At 43.6% G+C, this 22,453-nt stretch overlaps 1 protein-coding gene across 2 annotated transcripts in view; it reads left to right on the forward strand.

The window, feature by feature from the left end:
* The window catches only part of TDRD12 (tudor domain containing 12), a 108,695-nt gene that overhangs the window by 83,926 nt on the left and 2,316 nt on the right, over positions 1-22,453 (forward strand). For both annotated transcript variants that reach the window (XM_058529075.1, XM_058529074.1), the window contains 9 exons: positions 6,937-7,124; positions 7,880-8,090; positions 12,679-12,771; positions 14,657-14,829; positions 20,284-20,393; positions 21,461-21,521; positions 21,613-21,726; positions 21,812-21,965; positions 22,049-22,115. In XM_058529075.1, coding sequence (XP_058385058.1) covers positions 6,937-7,124; positions 7,880-8,090; positions 12,679-12,771; positions 14,657-14,829; positions 20,284-20,393; positions 21,461-21,521; positions 21,613-21,726; positions 21,812-21,965; positions 22,049-22,115 — 1,171 coding nt within the window. The remainder of the gene's footprint in view (positions 1-6,936; positions 7,125-7,879; positions 8,091-12,678; positions 12,772-14,656; positions 14,830-20,283; positions 20,394-21,460; positions 21,522-21,612; positions 21,727-21,811; positions 21,966-22,048; positions 22,116-22,453) is intronic.

Consider the following 22,453-nt stretch of genomic DNA (forward strand, 5'->3'; position numbering starts at 1 on the left):
TTTATCCTCTCACAGCTCTGGAAGCCAGAAGTCCAAAATCAAGGTGTCGGCGGGGCTGCGCTCCGTCCGAAGACTCTGGAGGACTGTCCTGCCCTTGCCTCATCCGGCTTCTCTTGGCTCCAGGCGTTCCTAGGCGTGCCTTAGCTTGTAGCCGCATCACTTCAGTCTCTGCCTCCACCCTCACTTGGCCTTCTCCTCTTCCGTGTCTCTTGTAAAGGACACTTGTCACTGGATGTAGGGCCCACCCGCATAATCCAGAACAGTCTCCTCGTCTGGAGATACTTAATGACATCAACAAAGACCTTTTTTACAAATAAGGTCACTGTCACAGGTTCTGGGAGTTAGCACATGGACATATTTTTTGGGAGGCTACCATTTTTACCACCCAAGGTGGGGTCATCTGCCCACTGCAATAGTCCAGAGGCAAGGAGGCAGGAGAGAAAGGACTTTTTATTACAACTTGCTAGCAAGGGGGAAGGTGGCCGACTAATGTCCGAAAGAACCATTTTAAGGGGGATACAGAATCTTGAAGCCATTATATGGGCCAGTGAATTATGGGCAAGGGATTAGGAAAGGGAGAGGGTTAGTCTGCAACACCAGACTGGGAGTTGCCACATCAGGTCTTTCAGTTGTCGTGGATATCAGCATAGCATCTCTGTCCAGAGGCCACCACATTCCTAGGGAACTGGAAAGAACAAAGTTATCATCTTATCGCAGCTGGAAGGGGCCATAAAATCTGCAGAGCCTGCAAATCCCCCAGAGACAGACCCTTTCTTGTTTAGGCAAACTAAAGCAAAGATTCAGAGGGGCTGGTGAGTCAGGGTTATTCATAGTTCCAACATGGCTTTCTTCTCTAAGATGGCTTCTCTTACGCCCACCTTGTGTTGAGCCGGTATCACCATTTCACCTGCTATAGTTTTCATTACTGAAATGATTTTTTTTTCTTTAATTTCTAATTCTTTCTTGAGTTCTGATGCCTCATTTTTAAGTTTTTCTAATTCTGATATGTTGTTTTTTTATATCGTATGTCATTTTCTTAAGCTAAAAGGCTGCTTATCTTGAAATTGAAGGTTGTAGTTTGATCTGCTTTATGGATACATCTTTCTAGTGGCTCTCATTGTCTGTAGGGACTGTTATTCTGCTCCTTATTCTCTTTTTTATTATTATGACAATATGAGATTTGACCTTGATACTTTGCTATTGCTCATTGTTAGATAAAATTCATTTTCCTTAAATTTTAGGAGTTGTGGGTCAGGATAAGTTTTCTAATTTCATAGAGTTCTCATTTCTGTTGTTTTTGTGTCTTTTTACAAAAGATATGGAGAAACGTTTCTGAGATTTTTGAGATTTCCTGGCTCTGTTCTCCTCCCCCACTCGTATCTGGCCCTTCTCTTCCTTCATCCCTGTTGTCCCTGGATGGACAGTTTCGAGATTTCGCAGGGCCCCAGCCTTCACCCACTACTGGAGTAGGTGAAAGCCCTCCCAGTTTCAGCTGCTCCCAGTCACACCGGCCCGCCGTGTTCTCAGTGAAGACCTGCTGTCTCTTGTGGGGTTTTCTTGCTCTTAGGTCCGTCACACACACTCTTGCCTCCCTCTGCTTCTTCCTACACAGACAGTGAAACCATGCAGGTCTTGTGATGTGGGTGAGTTTGGCTCATCTGCTTTTCTGTTTTGTTTAAATTAATATATTTTATTTTTCAGAGCAGTTTTAAGTTTGTAGAAAAATTGAGCAGAAAATGCAGAGATTTCCCATAAACCCCCTCCCCTAGTTCCCCCTATCATTAATGTCTCACATTAGTGTGCTACATATGGGACAATTGATGAGGCAGTGTTGATGTGTTGTTATTAACTGAAGTGCACAGTTTACGTTATGGTTCACTCTTGGTGTTGTACGTTCTGTAGCTTTATAATGACGCATATCTACCATTAAAGTATCATATGGAATAGTTTCACTGCCCTAAAGATCCCCTGTGCTCCATCTGTTCATCCCTTGCCCTCTTCCCCTCACAATCACCAGTCTTTTTATTGTCTCTATAGTTTTGCCTTTTCCAAAATATCATGTAGTTGGAATCATGCAGTATGTGGGCTTTTCAGACTGGCTTCTTTCATTTAGCAATGTGCATTTAAGGTTCCTGCATGTCTTTGTGTGGCTTAATAGCTTGTTTCTTTTTGTTGCTGAATATACCCCAGGTTGTTTATCCGTTCATCGATTGGAGGACCTTCTGGTTGCTTCCAAGTTTTGGTGCTTATGAATAAAGCTGCTATAAGTATTCATGTTAAAGTTTTTATGTGGACAGAAGTTTTCAGCTCATTTGGGTAAATACCAAAGAGCGTGATGCTAGATTAGTAAGACTATGTTTGCTTTGTTAGAAATCGCCAGCTGTCTTCCAAAGTGGCTGTACCATTTTGCATTCCCACCAGCAAGGAATGAGAGTTGCTGTTGACCCATGTCCTTGCCAGCATTTGGTGTTGTCAGTGTTTTGTATATTAGCCATTCTAATAGGTATGTAGCGGCATCTCATTGTTTTAATTCGCAGTTCCCTGATGACATATGATATTGACCATCTTTTCATGTGCTTATTTGTCACCCATATGTCTTCTTTGGTGAGGTGTCTGTTCATGGTTTTTGCCCATTTATTCATCGAGTGGTTTGTTATTTTATTGTTGAGTTTTAGGAGTTCTTTTCATTCTCTTTACAATGGCGTTTGCAGAGTAGACATCTTTAATTTTAATAAAGTCCACTTTCTAATTTTTTCTTTCATGGATTATGGTTTTGGTGTTGTATCCAAAAAGTCATTGCCAAACCCAAGGGCACCTAGATTTTCTCCTGTGTTATATTCCTCATCTGCTTTTATTTTGGAGTCCCTGGGGATATTTTGTCAATTACTTTTATTGCAAATTCTGTCCCTGGTTTTGGTTTTGCTATCTCATTGCTCTGTCTGCCTTTATGTGGGGATTCAGAGAGAGTCAAAAAATATGACACTTCCCCACTGCCACCTTCCCAGAACCCCTCTAACCAAGCCTCTTCTGTTTTATTTGCTGTATTGAGGTATAATTTACATATAATAAAAATCACTATTTTTAAGTGTATAGTTTTTTGAGTTTTGATAAATATGTACAGTCATGTAACTACTACCACAATCAAGATACAAACATTTCCATTACCCTAAAAAGGTCTCTTCTGTCCCTTTGCCCCACTTCTCCCTCCCCTGGTAATTACTGATCTGCTTTCTGTCACTATAGTTTTATCTTTACTAGAATTTTGTATTAATAGAATCATACAGTATGTAGTCTTTGAGTCTGATTTCTGTTACTCGCATTATGCTTTTGAGATTCATCTATGTTGTTCTTTTTTATTGCTGAGTAGGATTCCATTATATGGATGTACCATAATATGTTCACAAATTGATGGACATCTGGGTCTCCAGTTTCTGACTGCTATGAATATTTGTGCCAGAAGTCTTTTTGGACATACATTTTTATTTCTCTTGAGTAAGACCTAAGAGTGGAATTGCTGGGCTGTATGATAAGAGTGTGTTTATAAGACACTGTCAAACAGTTTTCTAAAGTAGTTGTACCGTGTTACATTCTCAACAGCACTGCATGTGAGAATTCCAGTCGGTCCACTTTCTCATCAATACTTGGTATTCTCAGTCTTTAATTTTTGCCACTGTGTTGTATTTGCACCAATAGCTTATTTGCATTTCCGTCGTGATAAAGAATCTTGAACATCTTTTCCCTGCTTATTGGCCATTTGTATCTCTTCTTTTATGAACTCTGTTCAGAATTTTTGCCCGTTTTTTATTTGGGTTTTCTTCTTGTTGAGTTTTAAGAGTTCTTTATATATTCTGGGTATCCTTTGTCAGATATATTGCAAATATTTTTTCCCAGTTGAAAAGCAAAAGTTTTTAATTTTGATGAAGTCTAGTTTATCACTTATTTATTTTATGTGTTGTGCTTTTCATTCCATAAAAAATCTTTGTCTACCCTAAAGTCACAAAAATTTTTCCCTGTGTTTTTATTCTAGAAGCTTTACAGTTTTATATTTAGGTCTGTGATCCATCTCAAATTAATTTTTGTGTGTGGTGTGGATAGGGGATGAGTTTTTTCCTTATGGATCATCAGTTGCTGCAGCATCATTTATTATAAAGACCTTCTTTTCTCCCTAAATTGCATTGGCACCTTTGATATAAATTGAGACTATATCTGTGAATTCTGAATTCTCTATTTTATTCATTGGTTTGTTTGTCTATTTGTATACAGTACCACACTGGCTTGATTACTGTAGCTTTGTAGTCTTGAAAACTGGTAGATAAGTCCTCCAACTTTACCCATCTTCTTCAATACCCTTTTGACTTTTCCTTTGCAGATCTATATACAATTTTAAAATCAGCTTGCCAATTTCTACTTAGAAGCCTGCTGGGATTTTGATTGGCATTGCATTGAGTCTCTAGGTTAATATGGGAAGAACTGACGTCTTAACCATACCGAGTCTTCTAGTCCATTAATGGGGTATACCATTGCATTTGTCTTGGTCATCTTTAATTTCTCTAAGCAATGTGTTACAATTTTCAGTAGATAGATCTTGTACTTATTGTGTTAAATTTATCTCTACTATTTCATGGTTTTGGATGCTACTGTTAATGTTATTTTTCTTTAAACTTCATTTTCTAATTGTTTTAGAAATTCAGTTGATTTTTGTAGCCTTACCTTGTATCCTGCAAGCATAACAAACTGAATTAGTTACATGCGGGGGTCCTAGGGAGAGTGGAATCAAAACATGCACATGCAGGGGTAGGTGGCTAGAAGGGACCTTTCCTGGGGTGCCCAGGACTGAGGGGTTTCCTGGCACATGTAACGTTCAGTGCTGCAACTAGGAAAACCACAGACAAACCAGGACGAGCTGCCACCCTGTCTGGAGGTCTTATGCCCTCCTCCTCCCCTCAAAGGAGTCCACTCCACAGGCTTCTTTTTGCTACCTCCCTTCTGCCAACTTAATATGTCTTTAGATATGCTAATGCCACGCAGAGGGCACTGCCACAGATGACGCCAGCTTGGGCCTGGCTTTTGTTCACCCCTGTGTGCTGAGGCCCCTTAGGCTGAACACAGAGGCTTGGAACTTGGGAAATATGGAGGAAAGAAGAAACTCTCCTCCTTATTCCTATCATCCTAAAACAATTACCGATAGCATTTTAGTGTATTTTCTCTGTTGTTTTTCTTTGTGCATCTTTTTAAAGATGTGTTTGCTTATTGATGTATATATTATGTCTTGCTCATCTCTCGTAATGCTGTACTGTTTTTCTCATTCTCTGTACCCCCTCATGTTCATGGACTGCCATCGCTGAGCGGGCTAATGTCTGGATTGCCAGATTGTTGGGGCCTCTAAACCATAGGGGAGAGAACTCCTCTGGGAGAGGACCATCTGCTGGGCAGGAAGGACACTGCACTCCCTGCCTGAGATGGGGGCGGGCTTGAGGAAGCACTGAGGGTTTGTTAAGGCAGCTTTCTCTACGGTGCTGGAGAGTGGCTGGCTCAGGAACTGTGACAGAGGTGATATCTGTCCTCTTTCGGCTGACAGTCCAGTGGGGATGGTCAGCAGTGGGCAGGGGAGTAAAAGAGATGCTTCTAATGGTGCCTATCTAGGAAGAGGATGAAATGCCTCTAGTGAAGTACCAGAGGGTATGCTGGTGTAAGGGTGCCGGGTGGGCAGGGACCTTTGGAAATTATGGGCAGGGAGGGACTCTCCGAGGAGGGGTCAACTGCACAGAGTCCCAAATGATAAGAAGGATCCAGCCATGGGAAACAATATTCTAGGCAGAGGAACCAGCAAGTGCAAAGGCCCTGAGATAGGAGTTAAAACAGAGTGTTTGTGGAACAGGACGAGGCTCATTGGCAATGAGAGTGGGAGAGAGGCAGGCAGTAAAGTTCAAGGGGAACACAGAGGAGGGCCAGTCCCGCAGTCAGCCCTGTGAGATCTGACCCCCTTTTGATCACAAGGGGTGACCTCACTCATCTGCTCTGCCTCTCAGTCAGCACCGCCCTCTCCACCATCCCACCAAGTGGGTACCTCTCACTCCTGGCGTCTGCTCTGGGTAGCCAGGGCTCCCTGCCCTATGCAGATCGTTTGCTTCCTCTGTCTGGAATGCCTTCTCCAAACTCTTGCTAGCGTGTGTGCCTGCCGCCATCCCCCGTCGCACACCAGTAGCCCTGCCTGCGCTCACCTATGGAGAGCTGTCTTGGCCACACACCAGCTGTGGCGTGTCTGTCCACTCGTGGGTTGCCAAGGGGCCTCTGGGCCATGGCTTTGTCTCTATGTCCCTAGGGCCTCCTGCACAGTAGGCTCTTCATAAAATACTTCTTGTTTCACAAACGAAGATCAGAAAGGGCTCAAGGGACGGGGTTGTTACTTTAAGAGAGATTTTTATAAAGTGCAGTTAAAAAAGTAAACAAAGGGAGGCCGGCCCTGTGGTATAGTGGTTAAGTTCGGCGCAGTCTGCTTTGGCAGCCTGGGTTTGTGGATTCAGATCCTGGCCATGGACCTACACCACTTAGTGGCCATACTGTGGTGGCGCCCACATACAAAATAGAGGAAGATGGGCACAGATGTAAGCTCGTGGTGCATCTTCCTCAGCAAAAAAAAAAAAAAAAATTAAACAAAGGAACACTTACAATTAACAAGGAAGTTTTAAAATAATAATACTTAGCAAAAAAAAAAACCTTTCCATTAGATTTAAAGTGAAAGTATAATTATTTGTGGGTATGGTAGGTTTTTGTTTTGTTTTGTTTTGGTTTTTGGCCAGTTTCTAGTTTATTTTTAAATTTTTAAATAAGTCCCATTTTTGTGCTGTGGGCTCATAGGTCAGGTGCTGATTTCTGCAGATGCATCTTTGGTTTCGACTGAGTTTGTTCTCTGGCTGTGTTTGCTGTGTGTTTCAGATAATACCCTTTTATATTTCAAATGCAACAAATTACTTTGGCCGTATCGTTGATAAACATGTGGATCTTTATGCAGCTCTTAATGCTGAAATAAATGAGTATTTTGAGGATTCCAGTAATAAAACAGCTGTTGAAAAGGTGGAGAAATTTGGATTATATGGATTAGGAGAAAAAACACTTTTTCACAGGTAAAATTGTCTATTTCATCTCTAAAAGTTGTGAAGCGTGTGGGAGCCTGAAGTGGTATTGAGCCCCTCTCTTCACCTCTGTCCATTTGCCCAGTTGCTCTCACTGAGCCTGGCTCCTCCCGGGAGGGTGGTGGCGGTGTCATGTCCCCCACACGCCGGGCACAGTTCTGCACGTGAGACTCGGCTGAGCCCGGTTCCTGAGCACAGAGCGTGCATGACGGGGTAATGTTTCTGTACGGACATTTATTGAGCTATCTCTGTGTGCCACATACACGTATATCTTTCACTCACTTCATTCCTACAGAATTCCTATAAAATGGGTCTTGTTCCCATTTTCCAGTTAAGAAAACTGAGCCTGGTGAGGTTGTGTGGCTGTGTAGAGGCAGCCCCGGCAGTCTCCCTCACGTGCCTGCTCACACCCCCTTCCCTCCAGTGCCGCCCTGACTGCGTGTGGTGGCAGCCTAGGTTGGGAACCTGTGCAAGTTTAAGTTGCTGTGTTAATTTTGTTGTGTTGTCAGATAAGAGGATGTACTCTATTCAGAAGTACTACATGTTTTTCTACTTAGCCATACTTTTTAATTCAGTGATCCATTGCTAAGTGCTCTTGGCGGCTGCTCTTATTCTTTTCTAGTATGGAGTAAAACCATGCAGTTGAAGGGTCTTTTGGTATGTTTTGCATTTAATGGGTAAGTTGAGGCAAAGATTATTTCCACTTCAGAATCTCTGTGTTAAACTGATGCCACTACTTTCTCCAGGGTTCAAGTGCTGGAGATGAGCCAAAAAGAAGACACCTGGGCCCCAGACAAAGTCCTTGTGAAGTTTATAGATGAAGGCAGGACTGGGCTCGTCCCGAGGGGCCAGCTGCTGCGTCTCCCAGAACGTTTCCACAGGATGCCCCCCCAGGCTGTGGAGTTTATTGTTTGTAGAGTGAAACCCACTGACAACGAAATTGAATGGAATCCAAAGGTGAGTTATTTTGGCTTCTTATATTTTGTTGACTTTTAGAATATATTTAACCCAGAATATACGCAGAATTGAGGTTTATTTGAATTTAGAGTATTGAGTTTGGGTAAATGGTCCATGTCGCTGGGCAGTTAAAGTGCAGTTTGCTTGGGTCCCTGCTAGTGCAGGAATGCACTTACGGTGCATGCAGAGACCCCACAGGGAGCCGTGAGAGAGGCGCAGGGCCCCCCTGCCAGGTGCGGCTTGCCCTCATTGTCATTAGCGCCCACAGACTCAGGACTGGTGTAAAATACGCGTCATGATAAAGTAAATTGGCTGTCAGCTTCCGGAGGAGAAACAGGGTAAGCGCCTGCACAAGTGGATCCTCCCGTCAAAGGGGGCGTCAGTGATGGACACTCTGCAGAGGCCGGTCATTCCACCGGAGTGGGGAGGATGGGCAGGAAAGAGAGAGAGTCCAGAAAAGCTTCCAAAGGAAGGGACACTTCCTCTGGCCCTTCGGGATGGTAGCCAGGATGTCGTCGAGTACAGACGTACCTCGTCTTATTACGCTTGGCTTTATTGCACTTCGCAGATGTTTTGTTGTTTTACAAATTGAAGATTTGTGGCAACCCTGCATTGAGCAAATCTATGACGCCATTTTTCCAGCAGCATTTGCTCATTTCATGCCTCTGTGTCACATTTTGGTAATTCTCGGAATATTTTTAACTTTTTCATTATTATCATATTTGTTATGGTGATATGTGATGAGTGATCTTTGATGTTACTATTGTAATTGTTTTGGGGCACCATGAACCACGCCCATAAGATGGCAAACTTAATTGATAGATGTTGTGTGTGTTCTCACTGTTCCGCCAACTGGCCATACCCCTGTCTCTCTCCCTCCCCTTGGGCCTCCCTATTCCCTGAGAGACACGGATATTGAAGTTAGGCCATTTAATAACCCTACAATGGTCTCTTAGTGTTGAGGTGAAAGGAAGAGTTGAATGTCTCTCACTTTATGTCGAAAGCTAGAAATGATTAAGCCTGGTGAGGAAGGCATATCAAAAGCTAGGCCTCTAAGTGCTACTCCAGCGAGCGCACAAATGATAAGAAAGTGAAACAGCCTTACTGCTGAAACCAAGAAAGTTTTAGTGGTCTGGATAGAAGATCAAACCAGCCACAACATCCCCTTAAGCCAGAGCCTAATCCAGAGCAAGGCCCTCACTCTCTTCAATTCTGTGAAGGCTGAGAGGGGTGCAGAAGCTGCAGAAGAAAAGTGTGAAGCCAGCAGAGGTTGGTTCATGAGGTTTAAGGAAAAGCTGTCTCCATAACATAAAAGTGCAGGTGAAGCAGCAAGTGCTGATACAGAAACCACAGCAAGTCACTTAGAAGATCTAGCTGAGATAATTAATGAAGGTGTCTACACCAAACTGTAGATTTGTAATGTAGGTGAAACAGCCATATAATGGAAGAAGATGCCATCTAGGACTTTCATAGCTAGAGAGGAGAAGTCAATGCCTGGTTCAAGCCTTCAGAGGACAGGCTGACTCTCTTGTTAGAAGCTCATTTAGCTGGTGACTTTGTTGAAGCCACTACTCATTTACCATTCCAAAAATCCTAGGGCCCTTAAGAATTATGCTAAATCTACTCTCCCTGTGCTCTAGAAATGGAGCAACAAAGCTTGGATGATAGCACATCTGTTTACAACATGGTTTACTGAATATTTTAAGCCCGCTGCTGAGACCAACTGCTCAGAAAGAAAGATCCTTTCAAAATATTACTGCTCATTGACAATGCACCTGGTTACCCAAGAGCTCTGATGGAGAGGAACAGTGAGATTAATATTGTTTTCATGCCTATTAACACAACATGCGTTCTGCAGCCCATGGATCAAGGAGTAATTTCGACTTTCACGTCTTATTATTTAAGAAATACATTCCGTAAAGCTATAGCTGCCCTATGGTGATTCTTCCCATGGATCTGGGAGAAGTCAATTGAAAACCTTCTGGGGCCGGCCCTGTGGCTTAGCGGTTAAATGCGCGCGCTCCGCTACTGGTGGCCCGGGTTCGGATCCCAGGCGCGCACGCGACGCACCACTTCTCCGGCCGTGCTGAGGCCATGTCCCACATACAGCAACTAGAAGGATGTGCAACTATGACATACAACTATCTACTGGGGCTTTTGGGGGAAAAAAAAAAAGGAGGAGGAGGATTGGCAAGAGATGTTAGCTCAGAGCCGGTCTTCCTCAGCAAAAAGAGGAGGATTAGCACGGATGTTAGCTCAGGGCTGATTTTCCTCACAAGAAAAAGAAAAAAGAAAACCTTCTGGAAAGGATTCCCCATTCTAGATGCCATTAAGAACATTAGTGATTCATGGGACGAGGTCAAAATATCAACATTAATAGGAGTTTGGAAGAAGTTGATTCCAGCTCTCGTTGGGTGACTTTGAGGGGTTCAAGATTTCAGTGCAGGAAGTAAATGCAGATGTGGTGGAAATAGCAAGAGAACTAGAATTAGAAGTGGAGCCTGAAGTTGTGACTGAATTGCTGCAATCTCATGATGAAACTTTTAACTGATAAGGAGGAGTTGCTTCTTATAGATGAGCAAAGAAAGCGGTTTCTTGAGATGCAGTCTCCTCCTGGTGAAGATGCTGTGAAGATTACTGAAATGACAACAAAGGATTTAGCATATTACATAAGCTGAGTTGATAAAGCAGCGGCAGGGTTTGAGAGGACTGACTCCAGTTTATTATTTTTTTTTAAGATTTTATTTATTTATTTTTTCCCCCCAAAGCCACAGTTGATAGTTGTATGTCATAGTTGCACATCCTTCTAGTTGCTGTATGTGGGACGCCGCCTCAGCATGGCCGGAGAAGCAGTGCATCGGTGCGCACCCGGGATCCGAACCCGGGCCACCAGCAGCGGAGCGCGTGCACTTAACCGCTAAGCCACGGGGTCGGCCCAATTTTGAAAGAAGTTCTACTGTAGGTAAAAGGCTATCAAACAGCATCACATGCTACAGAGAAACTGTTCGTGAAAGGAAGAGTCAATCAATATGACAGACTTCACTGTTGTCTTATTTTAAGAAATTGCCACAGCCACCCCAGCCCTCATCAACTCCCACCCTGATCAGTCAGCAGCCACCAACGTCGAGGCAAGACCCTCCACCAGCAAAAAGATTCCAAACTTGCTGAAGGCTCAGATGATGGTTAGTGTTTTTTAGCAATAAAGTATTTTTTAATTAAGGTGTATACATTGTTTTTTAAGACAATGCTATTGCACACTTACTAGACTAGAGTGTAAACATAACTTTTATGTGTAGTGGGAAAGCAAGAAAATTCGTGTGACTTGCTTTATTGAGATACTCGCTTTTTTGCACTGGTCTGGAACCAAACCTGCAGCATCTCCAAGGTACCCTTGTAGACTGGGTAAGGCACTGAGTGAAGAAAATACCTATGCCAAGACATGGAGCACAGAAGAGTGGGCCCGTGTGGGCTCACGTGGCTGTCCGAGGTCAGGTGGAGAGGCCAGGGTAGAGGCCAGACAGGCTGTCCTGCTCATCACGACACTCCTGATCCTTCAAAGGAACGTTAAATTTTGTGTAATCTGGGTAATAGGATATGAAATAAGCCATTGTAGTGGGCAAAGTAAAATCAGTTTGGGTTATAAACAAGGTTAAACATTACTCAGGAAATATACAGGTGACTGTTTCCATAATACAGGATGAATACAAAAGCCTTACTGTTGGGAGTTTAGTAAAAATAGCCTTTATTAAATAGTAATCCTTTTCCTTTGTGCAGAGCATTTACCGAGTGTCCGCTTGTGTGCTGGTGGCATGTGGGTTCTGGGAATGCAGCTGTTAGCCAAAAGGTCATGGTCCTTGCCCTCCAGAAATATTTGGTCTGTCAAGATGATTGACCACAAGTATTTCTTGAAGAGGAGCCTTCTGTAGAAATGGAGGAAAGTTCTCCTGTGTGTATTCTTCCAAATTAATTTACAAATTTCAAGGGAGAGGGAAATAATCTAATTGTGATGAGCCAGCTCCCTCCTGTTCTGCTGTCTTGGAGTTAAAACATGCCTGAAAGAGTGCTTGGACAGGTCCAGCTGTTGTGGTCCTACTTGAGAGGGAAAGAGCCGTGCGCTCTGGAGAGGGTACAGGGAAGAGTACCAGGGCCCCTCGGTGCCCGTGTCACTGGCACAGAGCAGCTCCCTTGGTTGCTTCCATCGCTGTGACTTCCTCCTCTGGAACAGCAGGAACACGTTCACCTCACTTCCATTGAGCTTCCAAAGAAATAAACATCCATACTTTAAAGACAGGTTGACAGTTAACAGAGGAGTTGGGGGACACGTATCCACAGGGGGGAACACACAGTGTTAGGAGTCCAGAGGCATGGACCTGTTCTTGGAACTCGCCTCGTGCCTCCGTCCTTACTAAACTCCACTGTTAGTTACCCTCGTCGACGATGGTCACGATGGCCTCCATAACCTACCTCATGGCGTGGTTGTGAGGCTCAAATGAAATGTGTGGAAAAGTTTTTTGCAGAACTCTACAGCATATACCGAATAAGGTATTTTCTTACAGCTTCAGATAAGTTACTTAAGTGTTTTTTTCAGGTTACTAGGTATATTCATCATAAAATTATTGGAAAACTGCATGATGCAAAAGTGATGATGGCTTTGGGAAATACAGTTTGGATCGATCCAATGGTAAGTCTGTAGTTTTCTTAAAAAGAAATCGGTGTTTGAATGGGCACCTAAAATTATCCAAATTATTCCAACCTGTTGCTTGAATAACTGCCTCACGTAATGGTGGCTTGTTTGGGGCTCTGCATCAGGGAGAGTTTTTTTCACGTTATGTGGGTCATGAAGTTGGTTGTGGGTTTTTTTGACCAAGGGAATCTTTTACATTGTAACCCAGTGCTCACAGGCATGTGTGTGTAATCTCACACGTACAACCACAACAGAAGCTTCATGAAACTGTCCTTGCTACTGTGACAGTCCCTAATATTTACATTTTACTCTTTCCACTTTTTCACGTGTTGGTTGTGCGCTGTTGAGTTGATCTCACGGTCCACCTGTTGGGGCGCTCTGGGCCAGTGACTGCCCTGCAGCAGCACCGCGGCCCATTTGTCTAGTTGTAAAGGATGGTAAAGTCCCAGCACATGATCGATAACATGGAGGATCCCAGGCCTTGGGCTTCCAAAGATAGGTTTTATCCTGTCATGGTTTCTACCTTGTTCATTCACCAAATATTTATTGAGCACCTACTGTGTGCTGGGACCTGTACAGGGCACAGGGTTCCATCCGTGAACAGACTCCTCCCCTGTGGAGCTGACATGGGAGTGGGCGGGCTGAGTGTGAGACCAGGACGTGGAATTAAGGGCTCAGTGCATCCCGTCTGAGACTGGCACCATCCCCTCTTTACTGGCACCCCAAGAACTACTTTTCAATTCAAAATTTTGCTCTGTTAGACTTAAATCTTAATTCTGAAGATTATTTATAAGATTTAAGGGAATTCAGTTCATAACTGTTTTGCTGAAAATTATTTTTATGAGATTGGAAAAGCCTTAACACTTAAAAAGAGGAGTTTGGGTATAAGATTTAAGAGTAAGAGGAGACAATGATTTTTAGGAGAGAAGGGAGAGATCACCAGTGCAGGTAAATGAAGAGATTGGGGTCTTAGCTGATGTTGTAATAGTTAATACTATGGTTCTTCTTTATCGGAGAAAAAATGGAAACTTTGTTCAGCAGGAATTTTTGAAACTTTAGCTAAAAGAATGAAGCAAAAGAAGGGAACCCACCTGGCAAGTGTGCTTTCGCAGCTCCAAAGTGTGTGGCAGTGTCCATGGCTGGCCAGAGGGGAGACAGACCCCACGCTTGCCACCTGCTGCACCCAGACCAGCCCCGTCCACAGTTTGAGTGGAGACAGGCTCTTCCGCCAATTCCAGATAGGAGCACATTCCCAGTGTTCACTTAGGAAGGTGCCCCAGCCGGTGCCAGCCTGGCCCACCCTCCCCTGCCATGGAAGGGACATGTAGGCCTGGGTCCGTGCCTCCTGTCCACAGGAATCAGACTGTTGTAGATTTCTATGTTTTACTTGATTTTGTGTGAATTGAAATGGATGAGAACGTTTTGGTTGCAGAAAAGAAAAGTGGAAAGAACTGTCTAGAACACAGCATTTAGGGCCTTGGCGTAGGCCCTTTCTGGGCACCTGAAGACTCTGAACCTTAGGGTCCTCTTTGTTGAGAGAGGTGAAAATACTCGAGTGAAAGTCAGAAAGATCTACAAATTTTGTCTGTGTTTACAGCATTACAGATTGGTCTCGCCTGGGGGTTTTATTCCAGGATTCGATCTTGGCCCCACCCAGACCTGGTCATCTTTCTTCGTTGTGGGACTGGGCTCTGGAAGATTCTCACGTAACCTCGGTTATGAAATGGTGCAGATGCTGCAGCGGGAGGCCCTTGCACACTGTGGCAGGTGCCCAAGTGCATCAGACATTGCACAGTGAGATGGGGAGGCACGGGGGAGTGTCTGTGATCTTCTTCAAGTTATAAGTGTGGTTCCTGCAGTTGTATTTTTTCTTTGATTCAAGGTGCACATTACAAAACTTTCAAATTTGAAAACTTCTGTCGTTGATTATAATGTTCGAGCTGAAATTTTGTCAACGGGAATGGGAGTTGATAATTCAGAACATACAGAACAACTGAAAAAATTATACAAAGGAGTTAAAATGCCAACTTGTGAAGAAAGCCTAAGCCAGACCCTGTAAGTGGATTTTTATCTCCCTTTTGGAAGAGCTGTTTTGTGGAAATAGAACTCAGAAATGTTAATAGACATTTTTTTTGAAAGTGTAATAGTTTAATGAGTCTCCATGTTCCCATCACTCGGCTTCACTAATTACCAAGATTTTGGCAATCTTATTTTATCCCTACCCCAACCCACACTTTTTATCGACAGCACACATCCAGAAAGATGCACACATCATAAGTATAGTTTGGTGGATGTTCTGAGCACAGAAACCAGCCCCAGTTCGGAAGCAGGGCGTGACGCAGAGCCGGTTCCTGCTCCCTCTCCAAGGGCCGCTGCTCTCCTGACACAGAAGAGCATAGCTGGTTCTTCTTCCTTGGTTTGTACTTTGGGTGGAATCATGCAATGTCTCTGTTTTGTATCTGGCTTCTTTAGTCCAGCGTTGTTTGTGAAATTCATCCATATTGTGCATGTAGCTGTAGATCATACATTCTCATTGCTGTGTAACATTCCGTTGTATGAATATGCCATAATTTATTTACCCATTCTCCTGTTGATGGGAGAAACTTCCAGTTCTGGGATACTTCAGGTGGTACTTGAAACATTCTCCTACGTGTGTTTTGGTGTACTTACAAATGTATTTCTGATGGAATGGAATTGCTGAGTCATAATTAGAGCTACTGCCCAACAGTGTTCCAAAATGGTTGTGCCAGTTTACCCTTCCACAAGCAGTAGATAAGGCTACGAAAGCCACTGAGAAAGTACCCTGGCATCCTCCACATGGGGAGGATGGACACAGCATGTGTGTCCACCAGAGGACTCATATCAAGAGCTCCTTGCAGTCAGGAAGGAAACTGCAGACACCTATTAAGAAACTGGGCAGAACACTCGAACTGACACTTCACAATGTCCGGTGAACTAATTGTCCAATAATTAATATATGAAAAGGTGCTTGAACTCATTAGTCATCAGGGAAATGGAGATTAAAACCACAATGCAGGCATACCATTTCATGCCCACTGAAATGAGAAAAAGAAATGAGAGAAATGAGAGAGAAAGGAAATACCAAGTGTTGGTGAGGAGGTGGAGCGACATAAGGCTTCTGTAAACTTGATTAGAGTGCTGTTATTACGTCTAACACAATTAACAGTAATTTCTTAAACTGCATGTGTTTTTTTATTGTGTTAAAATATACATAAAATTTCCCATTTTTGTTTTTTCAAATTGTGGTCAAGTACACATAAAATCTGTCATTATAACTGTTTTTAAGTATATAATTCGGTGGCAGTAAGTACATTCACAATGTTGTGTAACCACCACCACTACCCATTTCCAGAACTTTTTCATCATCCCAAACAGAAATTCTGTACCCATTAAACAGTAACTCCCTGTCTCCCATCCTCCCAGCCCCTGGTAACCTCCATTCTACTTTCCGTCTCTATTAGTTTACCTATTCTGGGTACCTCATATAAATGGAATTATACAATATTTGTCCTTTTGTGTCTGGCTTATTTCACATGGCATAATATTTTCAGGGTACACCCATGTTGCAGCATGTATCAGAATTTCAGTCCTTTTAAGGTTGAAAATATTTTACTGTATGGCTATGCCACATTTTGTTTATCCATTAATCTGTCAGTGGACATGTGGCCATTGTGAACAGTGCTGCTGTGAACACAGGTGTACAAATATCTCTTCCAGTCCCTGCTTTAGGTTTTTTGGGGTGTATATCCAGAAGTGGAATTGCTGGGACATATGGTAATTCTGTTTAACCTTTTGAACTGCCAGACTGTTGACCACAGCACCATTTTACATTCCCACCAGCAGTGCACAAAGGGTCCCTTTTCTCTACGTCCTTGCCTAGAAATCAGCCTGAGGTGTGAGCTTCAGGTCTTCATAGGACTTTTCTGAGCGTGCGTCTTGCCGGGCGTGCGTGTGGCTTTCTAAATCCCCCCTGAATGGTACTGCTTTCGAATGTCCTCACTTCCCAGGAGTCTCACCCCAGCGCCTTAGCAGGGCTGTTGTCTGTCTCCTCGCCTGATCCCTGGCCCCAGGCGTCTGCAGGTCTGTAGTTGCCTTTTCCGAGCAGTGCTCACGCTCTCCTGCCTGTGTGCCCAGTTTTGTGAAACAGAGACGAGCATCTTGCAGCGGTCCCTCAGCTGTTCCCCAGACAGGTTAGAACGGACGACACAGGGATTTGCCCACAAAGTCTGCTCTGCCCCCTCCGCTTTGCGGGGGGATCAGGAATCAGGCTGCTGCCTGCTCCAGACCAGGACCCCAAGCCAAGGGGGTGGGGCAAAGGTGAGTGAAAACCCCACAAAACCTTCCTCCAATTTGAAGCCGGCTTGTTCTTGACTGGGCATTTGCTTGGTTGCTGTAAACGCTTGACTGTTTCCGGAGCTCCTGCAAAGTTGGTTTAGATAGCTTCTGGTGGTTCTTTCGGTGTTTCTGTGGGGAAACAGGAACTTGGAACTTCCTAGTCTGCCATTTTGCCCTACATGTGTTTTGGTAGCAAGGTGCTGGATATTTCTTCAGTTTAACTTTATTTTGGTTGATCCAATTAACAGATAAATACTTTTAATTAAAGTTGCCATTAGGTAAAATTGAAGTTTTAAAATTTATTCATTCAGTAAATATTTATTGAGTGTTTACTGGAGATACAGTAGTGGACAAAACAGATGAAGGGCCAGCTCACATTTTAATGGAGACAGACAGACAATAAACAAACAAGTTACAAAAATACATAGTGGGCCAGGTGGTGGTCTGTGAGATGGAGCAGAAAGGAAGATAGGGTGGCTTTGGAGCTGAGAAGGTCAACAATGAGCAAAGACACAAGAGGTGAGGCATGACCCAGGTAATATCTGGGAGAAGACTCCTGCAGGCAGACGAAAGGCTTGGTTATTCCTTGGTTGCAGGAACAAGGAGGAAGGTACGGTGACTAGAGTAACAAATGAGGGGAGAACTGTAGGTGCAGAGGTCGGAGCAGTCCTGGGTCAGATCTTGTTGCACCCTGTGACCATTGCAAAGATTGGGCTCCCACTCTGAGGAGGTGGAGCCTTGGGAGGGTTTTGAGCAAAGGAATGACTTAATGAAAAGGTTCTTGGCTGCTGTGTTGAGAATAGGCTGGAATGGGGGACAGACGCTGTGCCAAGAGTTCAGGGCAGGATGGCAGCAGCTTGGACTAGTGTGGTTTTGTGGAGGTGGTGAGAAGTAGCTGGTTTCTGACTGTATTTGTAGTGAGTGTCTTGTCTTAGGGAGCCTTGTCAGAAGATCCTTGGCGTTGGAAGCTGAGATACTGGACGAGAGCCCCCAAGGAGTGAGTGTCAAAGGACTGAGCCCTGGGCCTCTAATGTTGAGAGGTGAGGGAGCCGTGGGGACATTGGAGAGCAGCCTGAAAAGGAGCAGCTACAGCGTAGAAGGAAGCATGGGAGGAGGGCTGTCCAGGATGGCCGGTGAGGAAAGTGATTCATGGAGAGGGAGCCATGAGCTGTGCGGATGCTATTGAGAGGCCAAGTGAAGTGAGGACTGAGAACTGACCAGTGCATTTAGTGATGTGACGATTGGTGAACTTGAAAGATTCCTAAATTACTGCTGTGAAAGCAGGGGAATTTCAAAGAACATGGCAAAGATTAAAATATAGTCTGAGTTTTTTAGAGTTTTCTATCTTAATAAAATTGGGCACCTGTGGGGTTAGGATACATGTTGGTTTCTACACACTTCCAGGAAACAAAAATTCTTCCATACTTACTTATAAGATATTCTTTTAAAAATAAGGATGTTACAGTCTAGTAGATTTAACCAAAATGAAGATTGATCACTTACGTAAAACACATCACTTATGTAAAACACAGCAACTACCATTGAGCCCCAGGTCTGTGCAAAGCACTCTGCTTGGTCCCTTTGCACACTTGGTGTTGTGGTTGTGCAGGAGTGTTGCACACCTGTGGTCATAAACACAGGGCAGAGAGAAGTGCAGAGGACCGCAAGATTCTACAGAGGGAGCCTGCCTAGAAGAAGAGATTCCACTTCAGGAGATGGATTGGGAAGCTGTGGTAGGACTCTGGATTAGAAGCGAGGAGAATGGCACCATTCTTACAGTAGATCGGGAACACGGACAGATGCTGGGGACTTGAAAGACCTGGAAGCCGTTGGGCTTAGAGACTGACAGACGTCAGGGAGTGTGATTCTGTAAATCTGAGTCCCACGGTCTGGGAGGATGTTGGCGTGGTTGACAGTCACAGGATGTTTCCCAGAGAGCAGCCAGCTCATTGGAGAGGATTCTGAGTTGGTTTGGGACATACTAAGGTTATTGAAAGTGTAAGCCTAGAGCCCGGGAGAGCAGTGAGGGAGGGCTCTGGTTTGCTGGTATTTGAGGAGAATCAAAGCTTGGTATCTGTGTGAGGAGGAAGGAACAGAGCCCAGCAGATGAGGGTCTAGTGCCAGAAGTCAGAGCCATGGTGGAGGGAGAGGGTGGGCGGCCAGGGCGGGTGCTGCACAGGGTTGAGGAGGACCAGGCCTGAGGAGGGGTCCCTGCTGGATGGCTGGAACATGACATACCGCCCTCCACCATTTGAGGGTGCCATGCCGCAGCAGGCTTCATGCGTGTCCATCGGAAGTCCCCTTGGAGACACATGTACACACCCTCTACCTCACAGGTGTGTGTATGTGTATAAGTTTGCTCCTCTAGGCTTGAATTCTCTCTAAGAGGATGCAAAAAAATGAATTACATTGTCACCCAGGAGGAAGGAGATTGAGCAGCTGGGGAGCAGGAGTGAGAGGGAGATTTTTCACTGTTGTAGACCTTTTTATTTACTTTAAAATATTGAACCACAAGAACGTGGTTACCTGCTCAGAAAACACACAAAATTTAAAATTTTTAAAAGAACAAGGCAGCCCCCAATGTGCTGATTTGGAGTAATCTCTAATTGTTAGGTTCAATAAAATAAGGAGCAAAAAGGTGAATTTGGTATGTTCCCATGTGTTTAAATGTGTGTGTCTGCGTGTGAGTTTTAGATAGAATGATACAGATGGCAGTATTTGCTTTTTTGTGCAACAGTGTTTCTAGAAGTAGACCAAGACTGGTAAGAGGAGTGTCTCTGGGAAGAGGGCCTGGGGGGATGGCTTTTGCTTTCTGCCCGTTTATCTTCTTTGCAGTGGGTAGCAGTGTATGTTATTCTCCAAGTTAAGGGATTTAAAGGAAACTTACTTTGGTCAAGGGGTGACCACATTTCTCTGATAATGCGTTTCGGTACTCTACTCTGTGTCTGACGCTCAGGGCACAGCAGTGAGCAGAGCGGGCTGCCCTGCCCGTCGTCTGCACAGGAGCCAGAAGCTCTGTGCAGGTCTGACTCATGGTGGTAAGCACATCACGGTCGTTTGTTGCCTGCCTTCCGTTCTAGCTGGGAAGTCCTGTAGAGAGCCAGGTTTTGCTGTCTCCTCGTCTTGGAGTTAACCTCCGCCTGTTCTATCCAGGGTGCCTTCTTCAGCAGAAGATCCCGCTTCTCAGCAGAGCGCACGGCAAGAGGAGAGGGGCTCAGAAAGAGGGGCCGATTCCGAGACAAACTCAGAACACCAAAAGCATGGTCGGTTATTTAAAAGATGGTTAACTTAAAATCATTAATGCTTGGAAATTTTCTAATGTTTAGGCTTTCCACTTTTAGATGAATTGTAGAGATGATGTAAACTGATATTACCTAACTTCCTGTTTTTGACAATTCGCTTCCAATGGATTTTTTTGTAACTTTTTTCCTTTTTGTTATTTGAGATATAATGTTCATCCAGTAAAGTGCACAGATCTTAAGTGTACAGGTCATCAGAATTTTTACAAATGTATATGTCCATTAACCACACCAGGTCAAGCTATCGAACATTTCCAGAGCCCCAGTGGTCTCCTTCATGTACCTTCCACTGGAACCCTTCTCAGTGACCACTATTCTGACTTCTATCACCATCAGTTTTGCTGAATTAGAAGTACATAGTATACACTCTGGTGGCTTCCTTCACTCAATATTGTGTCTGTGAAATTTATCTAGATTATTGCAAGTAGTGGTGCTACTTTTTTATTGCTGACTTGTGTTGTATGCTGTGAATATGTCACAATTTATTTATACGTTCCTCTATTGATACATGTTGAGGTTTTCAGTTTTTGACTATTGGTGTTAAAGCTGCTATCAACATTCTTGCTCAGGTCTTGAGATGGAAGCTTCACATGTTTTAGATTGAGAAGTTTAAATTGTGTTGTTTTAGAAAACGTTATGTTCGGCATTGGTTCCTTGTGTATGTTACTACCGTTCTGGAATTTGTCTTTAGCGGCGTGTTAGCAGATTAAGATAGCCACAGAGAAGCCTGAACATTTGTATCCTTTGGCCACTGATTGTAATGTTCCTTTTCAGAGAGTAGCTTTACTTTTCTGATTGTTGAACTGTAATATTTGTCAAAGCCTGTTTTTATTAGTTTTACTAAGTAATGTGCATTTTAATTTTTTCTAATTACTCTTTGCAATTGGATACTTGGGTTACTGTGAAATTTATACTCTTAGTGTGTAGTTCCTCAGCTAAAAGGTACATAAAGTGCAAAAAAGTATGTACATGTACATACATTATGGAGTTACATATAAATAATCTATAGGAAAATTTGACTTTTTGTGCAGAAACTTTACCTGAAACCACTGGCGATGCTTCCGTTAACAAAACTACAGAGCCTCTTAAAAGGTACGTCCATCCTTGATTGGAGTCTGTTTTCCTTCCTTAGCTGGTGCATAAATAGTGACAAGTGTGTGTAAGCCTTTTTCTTTTCTTCTAGCTTCCACCCACAAATAAAATGGTTCCAGAAAGATGATGTGGTCATATTAAAGATAAGAATAAGGAATGTAAAAGATTACAAATGCAAATATTTTAGAAATAGAGTTGTTTTCAGGTAGGTTTATGTATATCAAGTAAAATAAATTATAAATAATTTCTAACATTTAAAAGGCTGACTTTATTTCTTTTTGTAAACCTAGTGCCTGGGTAGGAGAGAAATTTTACTTGGCTGATATGGAGCTGCAGGCCAACATAATAAAGGATGATTGCAAATGCACAATTAAAAACGATGAACCTCTCATCACTCTTGCAAAAGAGAGAAGGGAATCCTGGTTTCGCTTACTCAAACGGCGGGTGAGTGGAAATGAACTGGTGCTGGGTTTATACCCTGGGTCTGTTTTGTTCTCTCACCTAATGTAAACTGTTGTGTTGAACAGAATCCTAATGTGGCTTTTGATTTTGATCACTGGGAAGACTGTGAAGAGGATAGCCCCTTCTCCAGGGGTAAGACGGGGGCGCCGGCCCCCCGAGAGCTGTAGGTCCTGAGTGCTGTGGGGTGGACGTAGGAAGGTGGCCTCTGTGGACATGGGTTGTTCTGTAAAGCCCTTAGGAATTAGTTCTTTCCTTGTGGTTGATCTTGGTGCTAGATGTTCTGGTTTGAGGACGTATCAACTCTTGGTTATAAACATATTTTCTTAAACACTTTTACAGATATTTTTCCTGGGAGAATAATGTATTTACAAGCAGGCAGATTTTGCCTGCTCATTTCTCACCTCAAATAATGAAAATATAAAATAGGCTGTAAAATGGATAGAGCTGGACCCCAAGGGACTTTTTCTGCG

The sequence above is a fragment of the Diceros bicornis genome, chromosome 34, assembly GCF_020826845.1.
Source record: "Diceros bicornis minor isolate mBicDic1 chromosome 34, mDicBic1.mat.cur, whole genome shotgun sequence".
NCBI classification, from domain to species: Eukaryota; Metazoa; Chordata; class Mammalia; order Perissodactyla; family Rhinocerotidae; genus Diceros; species Diceros bicornis.